General features: G+C 38.3%; 2 protein-coding genes across 3 annotated transcripts; one reads left to right on the forward strand and one right to left on the reverse strand.

Annotated features, from left to right (window-relative positions):
* Positions 1-1,936: 1,936 nt before the first annotated feature.
* Positions 1,937-6,202, forward strand: arl6ip6 (ADP-ribosylation factor-like 6 interacting protein 6). Of its 2 annotated transcripts, XM_051427321.1 has the most exons (5): positions 1,937-2,365; positions 3,401-3,454; positions 4,974-5,097; positions 5,205-5,329; positions 5,506-6,202. In XM_051427321.1, exons 1-4 carry the CDS (start codon positions 2,116-2,118, stop codon positions 5,284-5,286), a joined length of 510 nt encoding a protein of 169 aa, XP_051283281.1. In that variant the 5' UTR covers positions 1,937-2,115; the 3' UTR covers positions 5,287-5,329; positions 5,506-6,202. The 2 variants fall into 2 exon arrangements, with proteins under 2 accessions (XP_051283281.1, XP_051283282.1); XM_051427322.1 differs by having other exon boundaries at positions 5,205-6,202.
* A 965-nt stretch (positions 6,203-7,167) lies between these two features.
* Positions 7,168-16,778, reverse strand: slc19a2 (solute carrier family 19 member 2). The gene is made up of 6 exons (XM_051427289.1): positions 16,592-16,778; positions 13,137-13,697; positions 12,770-13,016; positions 12,393-12,585; positions 11,273-11,414; positions 7,168-11,176 (listed from the first exon to the last, which is right to left on the reverse strand). The coding sequence occupies exons 1-6, from the start codon at positions 16,730-16,732 to the stop codon at positions 11,015-11,017; spliced, it is 1,446 nt and encodes a 481-aa protein (XP_051283249.1). The 5' UTR covers positions 16,733-16,778; the 3' UTR covers positions 7,168-11,014.
* Between the last annotated feature and the right edge of the window lie 11 nt (positions 16,779-16,789).

Raw genomic sequence — 16,789 nt, forward strand, 5'->3', positions numbered from 1 at the left:
ATAAAATACAATAGAATAAAAAACAACAATAGAAAAAAATACTTAGATAGAAAAGATAAAAAAAAAGATAAATAGGTAGGTAAGGTGCAAAGAGTTGTAGTTGCAAGATGGTGGTAATAGTACTGATGACATGATGGTAGTGTTATTGTTAATAACAGTATATAATAATAACAGTATATAATGATAATATTAATAATATTCATAATATATAATAATAATATGTATATATGACTGAATAGATATACATGTATACACATAGATATTATACATTAATAGTGATATAATGTAAACATGTGTCATATATTCAGCCTGTGCAAAGTGTGCATACATACATACTGTAATATATATACACAATATATATATAATGTGTACACATATATACACAAGATATGATATGATATATAGCATATGTATAATAGATACTTGACTTTACAAGAAGATATACATACAATAGATAATATCTTATTGTTATATTGTTAATAATAATAGTTGTAATATATAATAATAATAATATTATATTATGAATATAATAATAATATATTGTATAAATATGATATATAATATCAACATGGTATATATTAACACATATCACATATGATAGTATATGTTCCACAGGTAGATTTAGTCCAGTTCTGTGATTGTGGATCTGACAGAGGCAGATGAGTTATACAGTCTTATAACAGAGGGGAGGAACGATTTTCTGTATCGTCTTCCTTAGGAAGTAAAGCCGACTCAGGCCCTTCTTGTAGATGGCCTCTGTATTTGTGGACCAGTTCAGTTTATTGTCTAGTGTGACACCCAAGTACTTATACGCCAACACCATATCCACATCGGTCCCGCCGATGCTGACAGGAGAGGACAGGGGCTTGTTCCTCCTATTTTCCACCACCATCTCCTTTGTTTTTGCCACGTTCAGCTGCAGGTGGTTCTCCCCACACCACTTCACAAAGCGGTCAACCAGGTCCCCGTACTCAGCCTCCCTCCCACCCTCAACACACCCCACAATAGACGTGTCATCAAAGTCTGCAGTGTAGGTGGTAAACATGGGGCTGATTTGCGAACTGCAGGGGGTCTTGCGATGCGCACACTAGTGGTCTGAGGTGTGCCAGGACCAGTCTCTATATATGTATAATTGTACATATTAGTCTGTCTATTTTGTTAAGCCTGTTGTTCTGTTTATTTATGCTTATGTTGTGTTTGTACATTGAGAGCAAGATAAACCCAGAGTCACATTCCTTGTATGTGTGCACATACCTGGCCAATAATGCATTCATTGGGTCCATCTGAAACTGAAAATCTCAATCCCTAACCCCACCTCTTAAGTTTAAAGTAGCCCAACCAATAGTGTATTTTTTAGGCTGATATATTGATATTTTGTTGTTTACAATCACACAGCAATATATGGGATGTTAGTATTTCTTTTATTTTCAATTCAATTCAATTCAATTTTATTTGTATAGCGCCAATTCATAACAGAAGTTATCTCAGGACACTTTTCAAATAGAGCAGGTCTAGACCGAACTCTTTAACATTTAACATGCACATAACATAAACAAACATAGTTTAAGTGTATTTTTATATGGCTTACTGTGTAAAAATAGACCTGTCCATGTTCTCTGTTGGACAAAGTATGTAATGATGACCCTTTCTTTCTTTTTTTAAGTGATTCTTTATTTACATTATAATATAATTATATTGGAATATTGATTGGAGTTTAGACTTTAAGATCCTGAAGACACCCTGCAGGCTAAAGCAAACCTGGACTTTTTTTTTCTTTGTGCACGTCATCAATATTTGACAGTAAATCAAGACTCCTTTGTAAAATTACAGACCTTGTCCTGGTTAAACTGAGGCAGTGAATGTTTGACACAGGCTTTAATACAAATGTAAAAAATAAAAATTAAAATAAAAAATAGTTACAACTGCACTGACGGAACAGCCTGAGGGACAATTCTGTGTGCGGAAGTGCGAGTGGAAAAAGAAACCTGCTGCAGCAGTTCCTGATACAACTGAAACGGCCACGATGCAGTTTAACACGCGCTCTGAGTTAAGTGTGTAAATACTCAAGTTGTCCCATGTTCCCTAAAAGAAAGTTCACAATTTAAGTCCACCAGAATGCCGAGGAGTGCGACAGACACGGACGTTTGGAGAGAAAGTTTCGGTCGCTCATATTCGCCAGAGGATATGGAACATACAGAATCTCATTCTGTGTCAGGAGAGGGACACGGTGCCAGAGCGGGACGGACATTCACCGCCCGGAGAGGCCCCAAACTGTGGTCCGTCGTCGTGATGTCAGTGTTGAGTTCGGCCGTGGCAGTGGCCGCTGTTGGTTGTTTGTGCGCCCTCATCTACCCCATACTCAAAGGTAGGTGGTAAGCGTGTATGCGCATGTGTGGGGGGCGTTTTGTTTCCTCGCGCACGTGTGTCACACAAGGGTGTGTGCGTCTCGCGCAGAGGATGGTGTTGAAATTGCTACGTATACTTTGAAGTGATTGGTTAAAAGTAGCTCAGATGTGTTGACACTTCCTGCTCATTTTGGGGAGTGTTCAAATCAATACAGGAAGATAACATCAATAACATAAAACGTTTCACTTACAAATCAAGATATCAACCATTTTACCGTCTTACAGTATGATAGCCAGTGTTGAAAATAATTTACATTGCAGTAAATGAAACATGGGCACTCACTGGCTCAATGTCATTACATCATAACACCAACAAACTAATGCTGTGCAGTGCCAGTTCCATTGAAGCCTGTGGGAGATGCATGGAGAAGCCCACTAAAACCCAACAGACCTGGTAAAGAGATGTCTCTACCAAATTAAAGAACACACTAGAGAATACATTTTTCCAAATGAGCGCATTGGTTTTTTGTCTGTTGGTCTCCAAATAGTATCCAAAGATGGTTAAAGGTAGACTTAGACAATGGCGAGTCAAATAAATGACCACTATGGAAAATCAGAAAAAGTTGCAAGTGAAGTGTCCTTTGAAAATATTGAGTTTAGGATAAATATTAGAAACTAAATCTGTATTCTTCATTCCTTCTCTCTTCCTGCTTTACGATGATTGACAGGGCTAATAATAAATAATGCCATGGGAATATTATTAGTTAGTGCTTTTAGCTTTTTTACCAGCATCTGAGTTTTGTTTAGGAGGTATACTCCACGTATTTGCATCGTGATTTAACTGTCTCACAATATATTGGTCCATTCCTAATTTATTTGTAAATATCATTTGACAAGATCCCTTGAGCTGTTCTCATGTCTGTCTGACATTTAAAGAGATTGTTGAGCCAAAAGTGAGTCAGTGACATTCCGTTTTACCACATTGTTTTGACTACTATGGCACAGTCAAACAGTTGGGGAAATAATGAGACACAACTTTTAACACAACGTTTCAGAGCTGCGGGCAGAGAGAGTGAGAGGACAGGATGGGACTGAAGAGAGGATGTTGGGTGAGTATCAGTATCTGCTGATTTTGTCCATCAGGACTAGGGGTGTAAGAAAACATCAATACACTTGATTTTCAATTAATACTTTAGTGTAAAGATGATGTGTTTAAACCCCCGACCGCTAGATGGCAGTGTTGTTCGGTCATTTAACTCCACTCCAATGCTCATATTGCACAAAAAGTAGTGCAGGACGTTAGTGGGATTGTGGTAGATACAAATCCTGCTGTTCTTATTGCATAAGTAAACTTCTTTTACTCAGATTTTATACATATAGTGTTGTGTTTTTTATACTATGACAGTTTCCTAAAATTAGACATTTAAAAATCGCAATATATTGAATCATAACCCTTGTATTGTGATACGTATAGTATCGGCAGATTTTTGCCGATACCCAGCCCTACTTTGGAAGAAATGAAAGCAGTTCTATAATTTGAAAAGGAAAAGTCTTATTTTAGTCATAATTTGTCTTTATTTTCTCATTTTGTTAAAAACATAGTAAGAAAAACATAATTGTAAAACCCAGAATTGTATCAAATCATAAGCTGAACATATCATTACATGCCATTCAATATAACATCAAGTACATTACAATAAGACAAAAAACGTATTTTCATTGTCAATTGATCTGCAAATTATTGTCTCTAAAATATAAAAAAAATAATCTAAAGGTCTAAAACCTAAAGATATTTAATTTACTAACATGAATATGACGGAGAAAAGCAGCAAACCCTCACATTTGAGAAGCTGCATACGATGTTTAGCACTTTTCAAAGTTCAAAGTCATCATTAGACTATTACACAAGTCTGCCAGCTGTTTCCTCATGCTCCATCAATCAACCGGACAGAGAGAGAGAGACAGACAGACACACACACACACACTCCAGCCTCCACTGAAAAAATCTACAGTTTGAAAAATTCTTTCATTTTAAGTGATGTTAACACCGCTTATGTAACATCCAGTAATAAGATGTTGGTGTTTATATGTTTTACGCTCAATTCAGCCTTCTGATGATTTCAGGTAATTGTAAGTGTTGCTATCACCACAGCGTTGCATATTTGATGCTGGCCGAATCAAAGGATTGAAATATTATTAAGGTTATTCCTTCAGTTGGTAATGCTTACTGCTGAGCCTGGAAACATTAAACTGCAGGAGTTGTGCGACTGGCATTATACTGCTAACAGAACATACTCTTAGGCTATTCCCACATTTCAGTATTGTAAATAATGTATAATGGACCATTTATAATGTATAACAATAATTACTAGGTTCTGTAGCACTAGTTAATCTGCAATTATAGAGGCTACCTAATTTCTCATGCTCAGATTAAGGTGGAATTATAATGGAATCAGTAACTTTAAACAGCTGAATTTGATATAATTTGATATGTATTCATTAAATGAATAAAATCAAGCTCTTAATGTTGCTTCTGCTCTCACAATCACAATGATCAGTTTGAATTTTTTATTATTTAAGTTGTAACTAAGTTTTAATTAAGGTGTGTGTGTGTCTGTGTGCGTGTAGGTTTCTGGAGTATCCTGGTGCTGTCAGTATTAGCAGGATGTATCTGCTGTGTCTTTTCATGGACTCTCACCTACCTTGACTCACAGCAGACTGGCATCCCAACACTGACACTCACCCACTTCAGGTAACACACCAGCTTACACCAGTATATCCAGTATGTCTAACACAACCTTACTGCTGGTGATGTCGTCAACATGTTAAAAACAGGAATCTGTGTGTGCTTTCTTCCAGAGATGGTTTCCACATGGGTTATGGCGTTGCTGTCCTTAATGGCATAATGGCCGTGCTCACTGTCATCTGGAGCCTCACCTGACTCACACACACACACACACACATAGAAATGCTTAGGCTCACAGGTATCTAATACTGGACAGTGACCAGCTTTAAACACTGTACAGAGATTTCTTTCACTGTCAACCATACAAAAGTTAGCCTAGTCTAACTTTAACAAAGCTGTAAGTGAACGTCTGAGTTATTTTTACCAGTTTTGTTGGATCCTTCCTTTAATCCGTGATCTGTCTTTTTTGGCCAGATAAGACAAGCTGTTGTTGTTTTTTTCACTTTTGGATGGACCTTGTCATCAGGTATCTCAATCAACAGTCTCTATGGAAACTTTGGAAATCACTTTCAATGCAGTGAATGCCTTCATATTTTTCCTTTCCTTGGGGCCTTTTAAGGGATTCTGTGCAACACCCTTAAGTCCCTCAGCTAAGGAGAAATTTAGCCGTTAAATGTCATACTTTAGGAGAAAACTTAAGGCATTTTGTGCAACCAACAGATCCTGTAAATGGACAAACATAGTTAATATTTACATGTTTTGTTTGTTGTGATAAGGGACTGTCCAGTATATCTATGTACACTCCTACTGCAGTCAAGGCTGAACATTAGATCTGTCATGAAAAGGGAACAATTTAAATTATTTGTTTTTAATGTGGAAAGAAAGTGATACTGCCACCAGAAAAGTTTGGATTGTCTGTATTTATTTTGTATAGGGTTGCAACTAACTATACTATAAATACATTATTCCTCTTCTCCATTCCCCCACAGACACTCATGCCCATACTGTTATGCCCCCCAATGCTATTGTTTACAATGTTGTAATTGTTTGTAAATGTTTTGTCTTGCTGTATGTTGCTTGTATGTGTGCTCAGTTTAATGTTGCAAAGTAATCACTTGTCACCAATGTGTTATGTATATCACCAATAAAAAAAATCAAAATTAAAAAAAAAGTTTTGTGACTAACGATTATTTCTTTGGCCAATAAAAGGTCAGAAAATGGTGAAAATGTTGATCACTGTTTCCCAAAGACAAGGGAACATCCTCAAATGCCTTGTTTTGTTCACAACCCAAAGTTATTCAGTTTACTGACATAGAGGAATATATTTTTAATTCTGCATTTTACTAAAGCACCATTGCAAGGTTTTAAATAATAATCTCTCAATAATAGTATGTCAACTTTAACTAGACACAGAGACTTTAAAGATATAATATGTAACATTCCCACATTAAAATGTCTAGAAACCACTCCCATGATCTCATAGTACTTGTTTGAAACCCTGTTGCTGACAGTTTAAATAGAGAAACCTTCAGTTGACTGTTCATGCCAGTAGATGGCAGTGTTCTGGCTCATCAGCCTACCATCACTGCAGCAGACTGAAACAGGAGATACATCATAAAATGATTATTATAATCTACTTAAGCACTTCACTAAAATGTTATTAAATTAGTTTTATCTAGTATGAATTTAGTACTTAACCTACAAAATCCCATCAGTCATTACATCCAAGTCTAATTTAGCAAACAAAATAAATACACTCCACCTTTCTAAAAAATAAAAATGTGGTTCTGTGGAACATCTTCATATTTAACTAATGTGATTTAGGACTAATTAATTTTTTGAACCACCGTTAGTGAACCTTTGAACTATTCCATCCTCCTAGAAAAACTGCTAATCCCTCCTCAGGACTGTGGGGGTGTACAGATTGATATATTTCTCACTCCTGTCCTTTTTATTAACTTTATTTAAACAAAATACAACTGAAAAGACATGATTAAAAAGCAAAAATATAGACTTTTAAATCTTAATTCCCATGTAGCATGCTTTTTTTTTAGCTGAAAGCACCACACAGACTCAAAGCTAGCATAGCTGTAGACTCCTTGTTTTCTGAAGAAAGAAAATGAAAACAATGGATAGTAAACTTACTTCTGTTTATTAGTATGCTTATAAAACAAGACTACAAAAAGTTGCTATCTCTATGCAATAACAGTCACAAAGAAATATTTTTTTTGTGTTATGTATTGGATGTGTATTTTTAAGTTTATTGGGGAGCCCCTAACACACACGCCTTTACTCAGTCCATTTGTTTATAGTACCATGACAACACACCTTTACAGTTTTGTACTCCACACACAAGATTCCATGTATGACCAAGTAGAAAAACAGTGCAAAGAATTTAACGGAAATCTGGAATGAACACTTTTACACAAAAAAAATCTCGTACAATAGATAATATGGCTCAAGTGAGACGTCAAAGGAGGCGGCCCAGCATCTGGTAAATTGGTGACTGCCTCTACTGACGTAAAAAATAATGAATACACTTAGTACATACAGGAAAAAGAGGAGAGGCACCATTACATACAGCAAAGGCCAAATGTTTAAAATCCATTCACTTATCAACTCTGTACAGAGAGAAATTAGTCTTAATGACAAATGTGTCTTTCATACAACAACTTAACAAATAAACACTTGAATAATTCACTACTATTCCGATCAAATTCAGTTTTTTACATATGCATTTCCAAAAATACTGTAAAACTTAATTTCATTCAGGGTCCCATTAGAGGTAGGTCTCCTTTATTAGCCTAGTGTGGCTACATGTTTTGGCAAATAAAATCAGGTCTTAATTAGAAGCCTAGTCTGGATTTTTATAGACATTCTTGTTCACAGTTTTCACATTAAATGCACACAAGACATGTACTACCATCCCACCCCAACTTGTAACACTTGTAACAAGTAAAAAAAAGAATAATAATAACAGTAATACATATCTAGTATGTATTAGTAAATATGTAAATGCAATATACATGTACTTTAACAATGGGAAATATATTATAGAATATTTTAAATAAAAAGAAAGAGAAGCTTACAAAACATTAAGAAAAAAATTTAAAAAGTGTAAACAATTTGATTATCACATCTTTGCTAAGCAAGAGTTTTGTGCAAAAGGAATTGAAAGCTTGTTCCATACAGAGGCTTAATGTAGGCTGAGTTGATTGAAGCAAATAAAAGCCCAGACTATCAACTGAAGTTTTACAGTATTGGTGAAATTTGTTGCACTTACTGACAGATATACTGACAAACTGTGCATGGATGTCCTGGCTTTTAAAGGGATAGTTCAGGTTTTTTGTGTATGAGGTACTTATCCTATATCCCTTTGCAGAAGCAGACAGGAGTCCCAGCACAGAAGCTAACCAATGTACTACTAAGGGTGTTCAACATAACATATTTTTGCCACCGAAAAGATCTGTATCAGTGTAAGTGTATGCTACATCTGGAATAATTTCACTGCTTTAACTTGCTGTCAAAAAGCCTTTTTCATCAGGAAAGTGAAGCATTTATATATCTGATTCAGTCTGATGGCCTTGGAGAAAGCATAGGTGCATATATTATGGCTTCAGTTTCCCATCTGAAAGAGATGTGTGATGGCGGTAAGAATATTAAAAATTCAAAATACAGCAGATAAGCAGAGATTGGTTTTTTTAGGTGGGCCTTTTTTTAGGTTACTAAAGTACATTTTGTTCCTGCCCCCATCCACAGCAGTGGACCAACCACGCAAACTAGTAGAGAACATGGAAACTGCACATTTGAAGGCTCTGTCTGAGTCGGGATACGAACCAGGAACCTTTTTGATGTGAGGCAACAGTGACACTAAAAAAAAACACCATTTAAACTTTTACATTTGTTTACATTTGCTTTGTCTGCTTGCTTGTTGATAGAAAAACACATTTGCAAACAACATACTTTATTCACATATAAACATGAACATGAAGCACATATTGTTTCTCTTCTACATCTGCTAACTCTGGGTCATGTGTGCTCAACACTGACACTGGCCTTTATCTTGCAAATCAAAGTGTTTCACAGGCAGACGAATAGTGTCTGCATCTTGTGACTGTACCAAAGTATTATTTATATAAGAGCTACAGTTACAAATGTGATAATCCAACACTATTATCAGTTGTTTGTATTGATATTAAGCAACACATAATCTTGGTTTATAACATTCATAACCGTTTTTTTTGTGAATACATGACGACATTAGTACCAGTAGTACAGAAATAGACATTATAAAAATAAGATAAATGCACTGCATTTATGTAGTTATTTTATCCAAAGTGCTCACACACACACACACTCACCAATGGCAGCAGGCTACCATGCAAGGTTCACTTATATTTGGTCATCACTTTAACACATTAAAGTCTGGTGTCATTTGTCTTTTTGTCAACAAATCTCATGTCCAGAGCCGTAACCAACAGAGAATTCAATTCAATTCAATTTTATTTGTATAGCGCCAATTCATAACAGAAGTTATCTCAGGACACTTTTCAAGAATGTATCTACTAACAAGCATTGTGTGTGTGTGTGTGGGTGTATCAAAACCTGATGTGCCATAGAGCTCCACTGTTGTCCAAAACCTATTAAAAAACATCAATGAGCCACTCCGTTCCTTCATCACCATGAACACACAACACTAATTTATTTTGACTCAATCCCACATACACCATCCTGCTGCCCAAATACTCAATAAAGCACCAAATGTGGATTCATCCGCCGCTGGAAATAGTCCCCAACAAACACACTATTTTCTGCTGCCTTTAAAAACTACAGTGAGCAGCTGTTTTAGGATCACATCTTCAAAAGAAATCAATGGGCTGAGAGCCTCAGACAGGGCAGGGAAATCACAAAGCATTGAGAGACGGACAAACACATTGTTGGTTTTGGTCTTTTCATTAGATTTGGTGAAAATAAAAAAACGTATCCTCCAACTCCCTGAAAATGTTTAGGAATTTATTTTTAAAAAAGTTAGAAGCTCCAGATATTTCTTTTAACTTTTTTTGGCACTTTGTCTAAATCCAGTAACAGAACATTTAACAGTAATTAACATTTTGTGCGATATAAGCAGCCTAACAATATTAAACATGTGCTCTAGGTGAACAGTGTAACATTTCAAGCTTCAACAGCATTGTGTTCATTAAAGACAAATATTGATAATCCTTCTCAGTACTAATACTTATCAATGATTAATTAATCAATTACAGTAGTAAATAATAAATATAAAAAATATATATCTTTTAGGCTGGTCTACTATAGTAGTGGTGCGAAGGTAACATTCCTAGTGTTTATTGAGCTTTTACATCAAGTCTAAGGCATCAGTTTCAAACAGCTGGGAAATGGACAGAAATTAATCTGGGTATCGTGTGTTTGGGTTTTCTTTCCATTCCAGAACCATGTTTTAAAACCATACAGGATAAATTAAGTTTTTTGTTTTGATTGTGTAAAAATGTACAGTTTGTGCTGCTCCTTTCTGGGTATCGGCAGGGCGGGTGGGCTGTCCCTCTACGCACCAAGCACTTCTTCGGCTTGTTCTCTGGTGGACTGGACCTAGTCCTTACTCTGGAACTGCCAGTGTCGTTTCTGGCCCCCCAACAGCAAAGAGCAGCTCCGGAGGGCATCCATAGTTTCATTCAACCCAGTTTAGATGAAACACTAACGTATGTGATGCCATTCTGCCACGCAATGACCTTACAGATGAATACAGCTTGAAGCATTTCACTCACAGACTATAAATAAGAATGGACAGGAGCTGCAGTTTTTATTACTTCTGTGTTGGCGTCATTTGCCAGCCACAGAGGTTGACTCTAGGTTTTACTAAGTGTAGTTTTAGCCTCTACTGTTGTGGCTGAAGAGATTACTGAAGCTCACTCACCTCTCCTGCTTAATATGTGAGAAGCTATTCAATATCTATCGTTATGTGCCATCAGGAGACAGCGCCACTGATCGGCGGAGAGTCTGACTCTGTTTCTGCTGGGCTGTCGGCCAGGACCTCCTGCTTGGAGCGCCTCTTGGAAGCCAGTTTGCAAAGCCCAGCGAGGAGGAAGACCATAGAAATGACTGCAAAGTAGCAGCCATAGATAAGGAACTGAGGGAAGAAAACAAGACAATAAAATTTACATTGTGGGAGGTGGATAAAGAGCACAGGTGACAACATGTATGTTGTCATGAGCAACTTTTTTACCTGTGTAAAGACATCAAGGCCCAGTCCAGCTGAGTCCACCACCACTATAGTGAGCAGAGTCTGTAGCAGCAGAGCCACGAAGGTGTTCACTCCAAACACCAAGGCGTAGCGCTGCATGTTGAGATTGGCTGCGATCTGATATCTGATGGGTCAGAGGGCAAATGACAGAAAAACATCATGAAATACTGTACATGAGGAAGGTCAGTGTCTCTCCTCGATTTATACAGCAGTTTGGCAATGAAATAACAAAACTTGGAATGAAACCTGGAGTATAGTATTTTAGAAAGTTAACATTTAAATCCAATCACAACCTACTGCCTCAACTAAAGAACTGCGATCGAGAAACATAATCCCTCGTTACCCAGCAGCCCTGCTAGTTGTTTAAGCTCATATTTAGTTTCTTTTGGGGTGGTGATTCAGGGAAAAAGACAAACATATGCTAATACAGACTTACACAGCTCCAACTCATCATACTCTTAATAAAAACAGGGCATGCTCAACTCATATTTATAAAAAAAAAAAATGTATAAACTAATGAACTGCAAAACTAGCATGTCAATGTTAACAATCTAACCACATTTTAAATATATGTTGACCTTATTCTACAGGTGTTTATAGGCTAATTATCAGCGCGCTGTAGTGTTTTAAAATTGTGACCAGGCTAATATTTTAATTTTAAAAGTACATTACCTATATTTCATCCCAATATTATGTATATATATATATATATATATATATAAATAAAACACACACACACACACACACACACACACACACACACACACACACACACACACACACACACACACACACACACACACACACACACACACACACTAGGGCTGTCCCTTTTTATTTGAATTTTGGAAATTAAGTTCTGAGGTGTAATGACCTGTTTTGAATTCAAAATGTATAATCTATAAGTGCAACAGCTTGAAGAAGATCCAAAATGAGGGTGCTCCCCAATAAGCTTGACCTATGGTAACCTTTTTCTTTAAATTACATCTTTTCTATCATTTAGTAAACTGACATCCCCTGACTTTCGGATACTCAAGATGAACTTAAAAGCTCTCTGTTTATCTGTTCAACTTGCAGTCTAAATGAACTGCAAGCGACTTACGTTGCCACAGTGATGAGCAGCATGTAGGTGGCTCTGAAGACGATGTATGAGCTGTAACACAGCCAGATGTTCCTGAGTGTGTCCATGACAAACACACACACAGCCATCAGCAGGGAGAGGACACATAGAACCAGCTCCCCCCACAGAGCCCAGCACACAGGCAGGTAGCCCACCAGCAAAGCTGCCAAGGCCCCTATGGACCAGCACAACACAAAAAAAACAGTTCTTACACACATCACTTCAGAAACATCTGTACCTGCTGCCCAGTCTGAAGCCTGGGGTTTACTGGGTAAAAGTATTTTCCAGTAAATTTCATCCAAGAAAGCACAGCTTGAAATTCAAAACTGTCTTTAAATCTGATAACGTTGCACCCTCACCCAGCAGTGTGGACAGTGTCTCTACGTAGCCATTGTAGATTTCATAGTCGTGGGATGGACGAATATTCTCCCACAGTGGTTGAACATAGTTGATGACCTGGAAGTAGCCGCAGGTGGCCAGAGCCCACCACAGCGACCACGCCAGCAGGGGGCGACACCTGTAGCAGTGCAGGAAGTCCTCAAACAAGAGCCGCAAGACATGCACAAGACCTCTTTTGTGATTTCCTGCCTCAGAGGACCTGGGTATCTGCATGGAGAAAGGGAGAGGTCAAACATGTCTCTTCATAAAAAATACAATTACAGTATTCACATTTGAAGATCCTATCATGACCCTCCTGTGACCTGAACGTAGCAGCCTGTCACTCACCGTGAAGGCGTCCTGGGTGTTCAGAGGCACTTTGCTCTCTGAATCCTCAGCCTTCCTCAGCAGGGCTGTGTTGCTTCCCTGTGACCTCTCCTCCACTGCTTCTGAACTCTTGTGGAAGAACAAGCTCCTCTTGGGCATAGGTAAAAACCAGGGAGCAACGAAGGCCACGGCAGCCGCCGTCAGGGTGACGATGACAAGGTGGAGCAGCTGAACTTTGGCCACAGAGAGCAGCAGCTGACCGATCAGAGATCCGGCAGCTGATCCAAACAGAGTGATGCTGCGGCAGTAACCAGTCACTCTCTGGTAGTGTGCCGGCTCCACCACACTGTAGATATAGGAGTAGTAGGCCACATCCGAGGCTGTGGCCAGACCGAAGAAAAACTCCAGCAGCTGCATGGCCCGTATGCCGTTCACCTTCAGCAGCATAACATAGGTAACTACTAGGCTGGTGGCCTGCAGCACCAATACAGGCTTATAACAGAGGTAGTCAGTGGCCAGGAAGATGGGAAACAGTAGCACCAGGTAGGAATACGTCCATGCTGGATAGATTTCGTTGACGACCTGCAGACAAAAGAAGATTTACAGTAAAAAGATTTTAATTCTATTCATCCATCTATCAATGAATTATCATTTGCTGATTCAGGGTTGGGTCATGGTAGCAGGAGGTCAAGCAGGGCACATCAGCAACACCTTCCAGTTCCTCCTGTGGGTTCCCGAGATGTTCCCAGGCTAGATGGGATATACAATCCCTCCAGTAATCTCTGGGTCGTCCCGGGGGTCTTCTTTCAGTTGGGCATACTCGGAAAACGCCCAGGAGGCATCCTATTCAATGTCCATACCACCTCAACTGACCACTTTTGACACAAAGGACCAGCGGCTCTACTACGATTTCCTCACCCTCTCTAAGGTCGAGCCCAGCCACCCTAGGCACTGGAGGAAACTCATTTCGGCCACTTTTATCTGCGATCCCATTCTTTTGGGCACTACCAATGCTCATGACAATACATAGGTGAGTGTTGGAACATAGATTGACCAGTAAATCTCAGCTCTGTCTTCACCACAACAGTCCGGTAAAATGCCCTGCGGATGCTGCAATAATCTGCCTGTTCATCTCACGCTTCCATTTAATCTACTATATTTCAATTATTTTGATCCTCCAAGGAACAATGCTACTTTCTACTGAGTCCTAGGTACAACCTATAGTATTAGTGTGCAGATTTGAGTTTTCATTTGAAAGTTCTGGATTATATTGTTGCTTTACAGACCTGCATAACCGATTCCACACAATGGTACTATAATACTGCTGGCTGCTCTTCAATGCATTTTTGGCTGCTGGGGACACCACAAGATGTAGATCCCACCTCTCCAAGGCCTTGTGCCAACATTAACAATTCTTATTAAGTATTAACGGCACAGATTTAAAAGACCACTGTCAGTGACATTAATATTGTTACATTGCAAGCCATCTGTGAAGTTTTCTACAGTCTACAGTTTTTGCAGTCTTAATGTAATCCTTCAAAGTCTTTAGAGTCTGACCTGCACGAGGCTTGCAGTTCTGTCAATCACTGGTTGACTCTGAACCTAACATATATGCAGCTTTCACTGTAGAGCGAGCTGCTCATAGATATTAACCTGGCCATTTATTATTATGAGGGTGTTACTGGTGTATCTGAGTCCTTTCAACACAGATTGAGGGTTTATTGTCTCTAAATTGAAAGACAGCGAGTCAACTATAATGACATAAGTACACTTCCTTATGGCCCACATAAATGCATGGGGAAATGAACATACAGACTCCTTTCTTGTAAATAGGATTCAAATAATTTCACTGTAAAAGCATCAAAGCCAGGCTTTTATAGTTTGTGTAGATCAATATCAAAAGCTGTATTTAAGACAAGGAATAATGCAGCACTGACTTCTTGTCTATTTGTGAATGATTTTCAGCCACTTTCCACTTTTCTGTAACTGTTTTGACAGTCGGACTTGTGGAGAGCGGCTTCTGACACGTGATAGTAATTTCTTATCTTAGTATGGTCTACCAGTTGTAATTCATTCAGGGCAAAAACAGATTCATCACTGCTCCTCTTTTTGAAACATTTTTCTAGGCAAATTTACAACGTGATGGAGGTAATTATTTTAGGATTAACCACAAATTCCACAGGATTCAACCAGTTTGCAAGAGGGATTATTCTGTCTGAGGTGAGAATGTATGGGGCTGTTGTTGGTGCTAGACAAAACAGGCAAAACAAAAAAAAAACTGAGCCATTACAAGATGTCCAGTTCTATTATTATGAGGCAAGGTGGCTGCTTTAATGGTAGAAATATGGAGCTTAATATGGATTTGGGTATGTTGTGTGTTCAAGTGTAAAATAGATTTAAATCGTCACAACACATTAAGTGTGCCTGTGAGCCTCAGCACAAAACGCAGCATGTAAACCAGTGAACTTCGGCTTCCCTATTCTGCTAAAGCAAATGTTCGTCTGCATGTTAAGAGAAGGTGGAGGGGTGAAAAAATGAAGACAGACAGCAGTACAGCATGAATGCTCCAGCTCTGACACAAGCAGCTTTAGTGGTGGTGTAACGAGAAAAATGCAATCATCACTTCTTTAGTCTCTGTACGAAAGTTAAGAAATGTCTGTGGTGGAAGGACACCACGTATGTGTACAGACATGTTGAGGACTATCCACATTGTTTGAAGAGATGGCTTTGAAGGGTCCTTTCATATAAATTAATCACAGTACCTCTAAAGCATCTGGCCATGCAGATCATTTGTTCTGAGGTATCAGCTTCTAAGAATTTTGTCTGCACCCCAATACAAGGTAGAAATTTTGAATATTTTCTTATATATTTTCCAGACAGTATCCCTATTACTCTGGTTATGAGGCACCTATGGACTCTAGAGAGTTTAATGGACCAACTGTAAATGCTGAATATGCAATAGGGCTGTACGATATGGCAAAAAACATCATATTGCAAATATTTATACTACTGCAGCTTTAATATAGCTACTGAAAACTGAAAAATAAAAAAACTCCAATACTCATATTATGTAGAATCCAGTAAAGGGTGCTGCAGCGCCCCACTTACAGTGAATACAGGCTGTCTATGACAGGTGATCTGTTACATCAGTCATATCGCAACGACAGGAAACCTTTTATTTCTCAGTGTATACAATGTCGGGTTTGAAGTCGAACTTCAGTTTATTTTGATCAACAAAAACTGCCGTTTTACAAATATATTCATCAGTATAAAAAAAAAAGTAATATCAAACTATTGTTAAATAAGACGCATAAACTGTTTATAATGCTGCTGCAAAGGGAACTTATACATGAGTGCAGAAGAAACTAATTAATAATTCCGTTTAAATGTTTATTAACGCTAAAGTAAAAAGTTCAAATGTGACGCAAGCTTAGTGCTAACCGCTCAGTAGCATTTTGCCCGGCCAGCTAGCTCACCTGAGTCTCCGTCAGGTTCTTGTCTGGTCCCATCAGGTAGGCGGTGAAGAAAGGCTCCGAGGGCCGCAGGTTCGAGAAGAAGCCATATACACAGAGCAGCAGAGTCGGGTACACCACAGACATGTTGGACTCACACAGCATGACCTCCACTCCGCACTGACAGCGTTCTGCTTCTTCTTCTTTGTGCTGGTTAGTGTT

The sequence above is a fragment of the Dicentrarchus labrax genome, unplaced genomic scaffold, assembly GCF_905237075.1.
Source record: "Dicentrarchus labrax unplaced genomic scaffold, dlabrax2021, whole genome shotgun sequence".
NCBI classification, from domain to species: Eukaryota; Metazoa; Chordata; class Actinopteri; family Moronidae; genus Dicentrarchus; species Dicentrarchus labrax.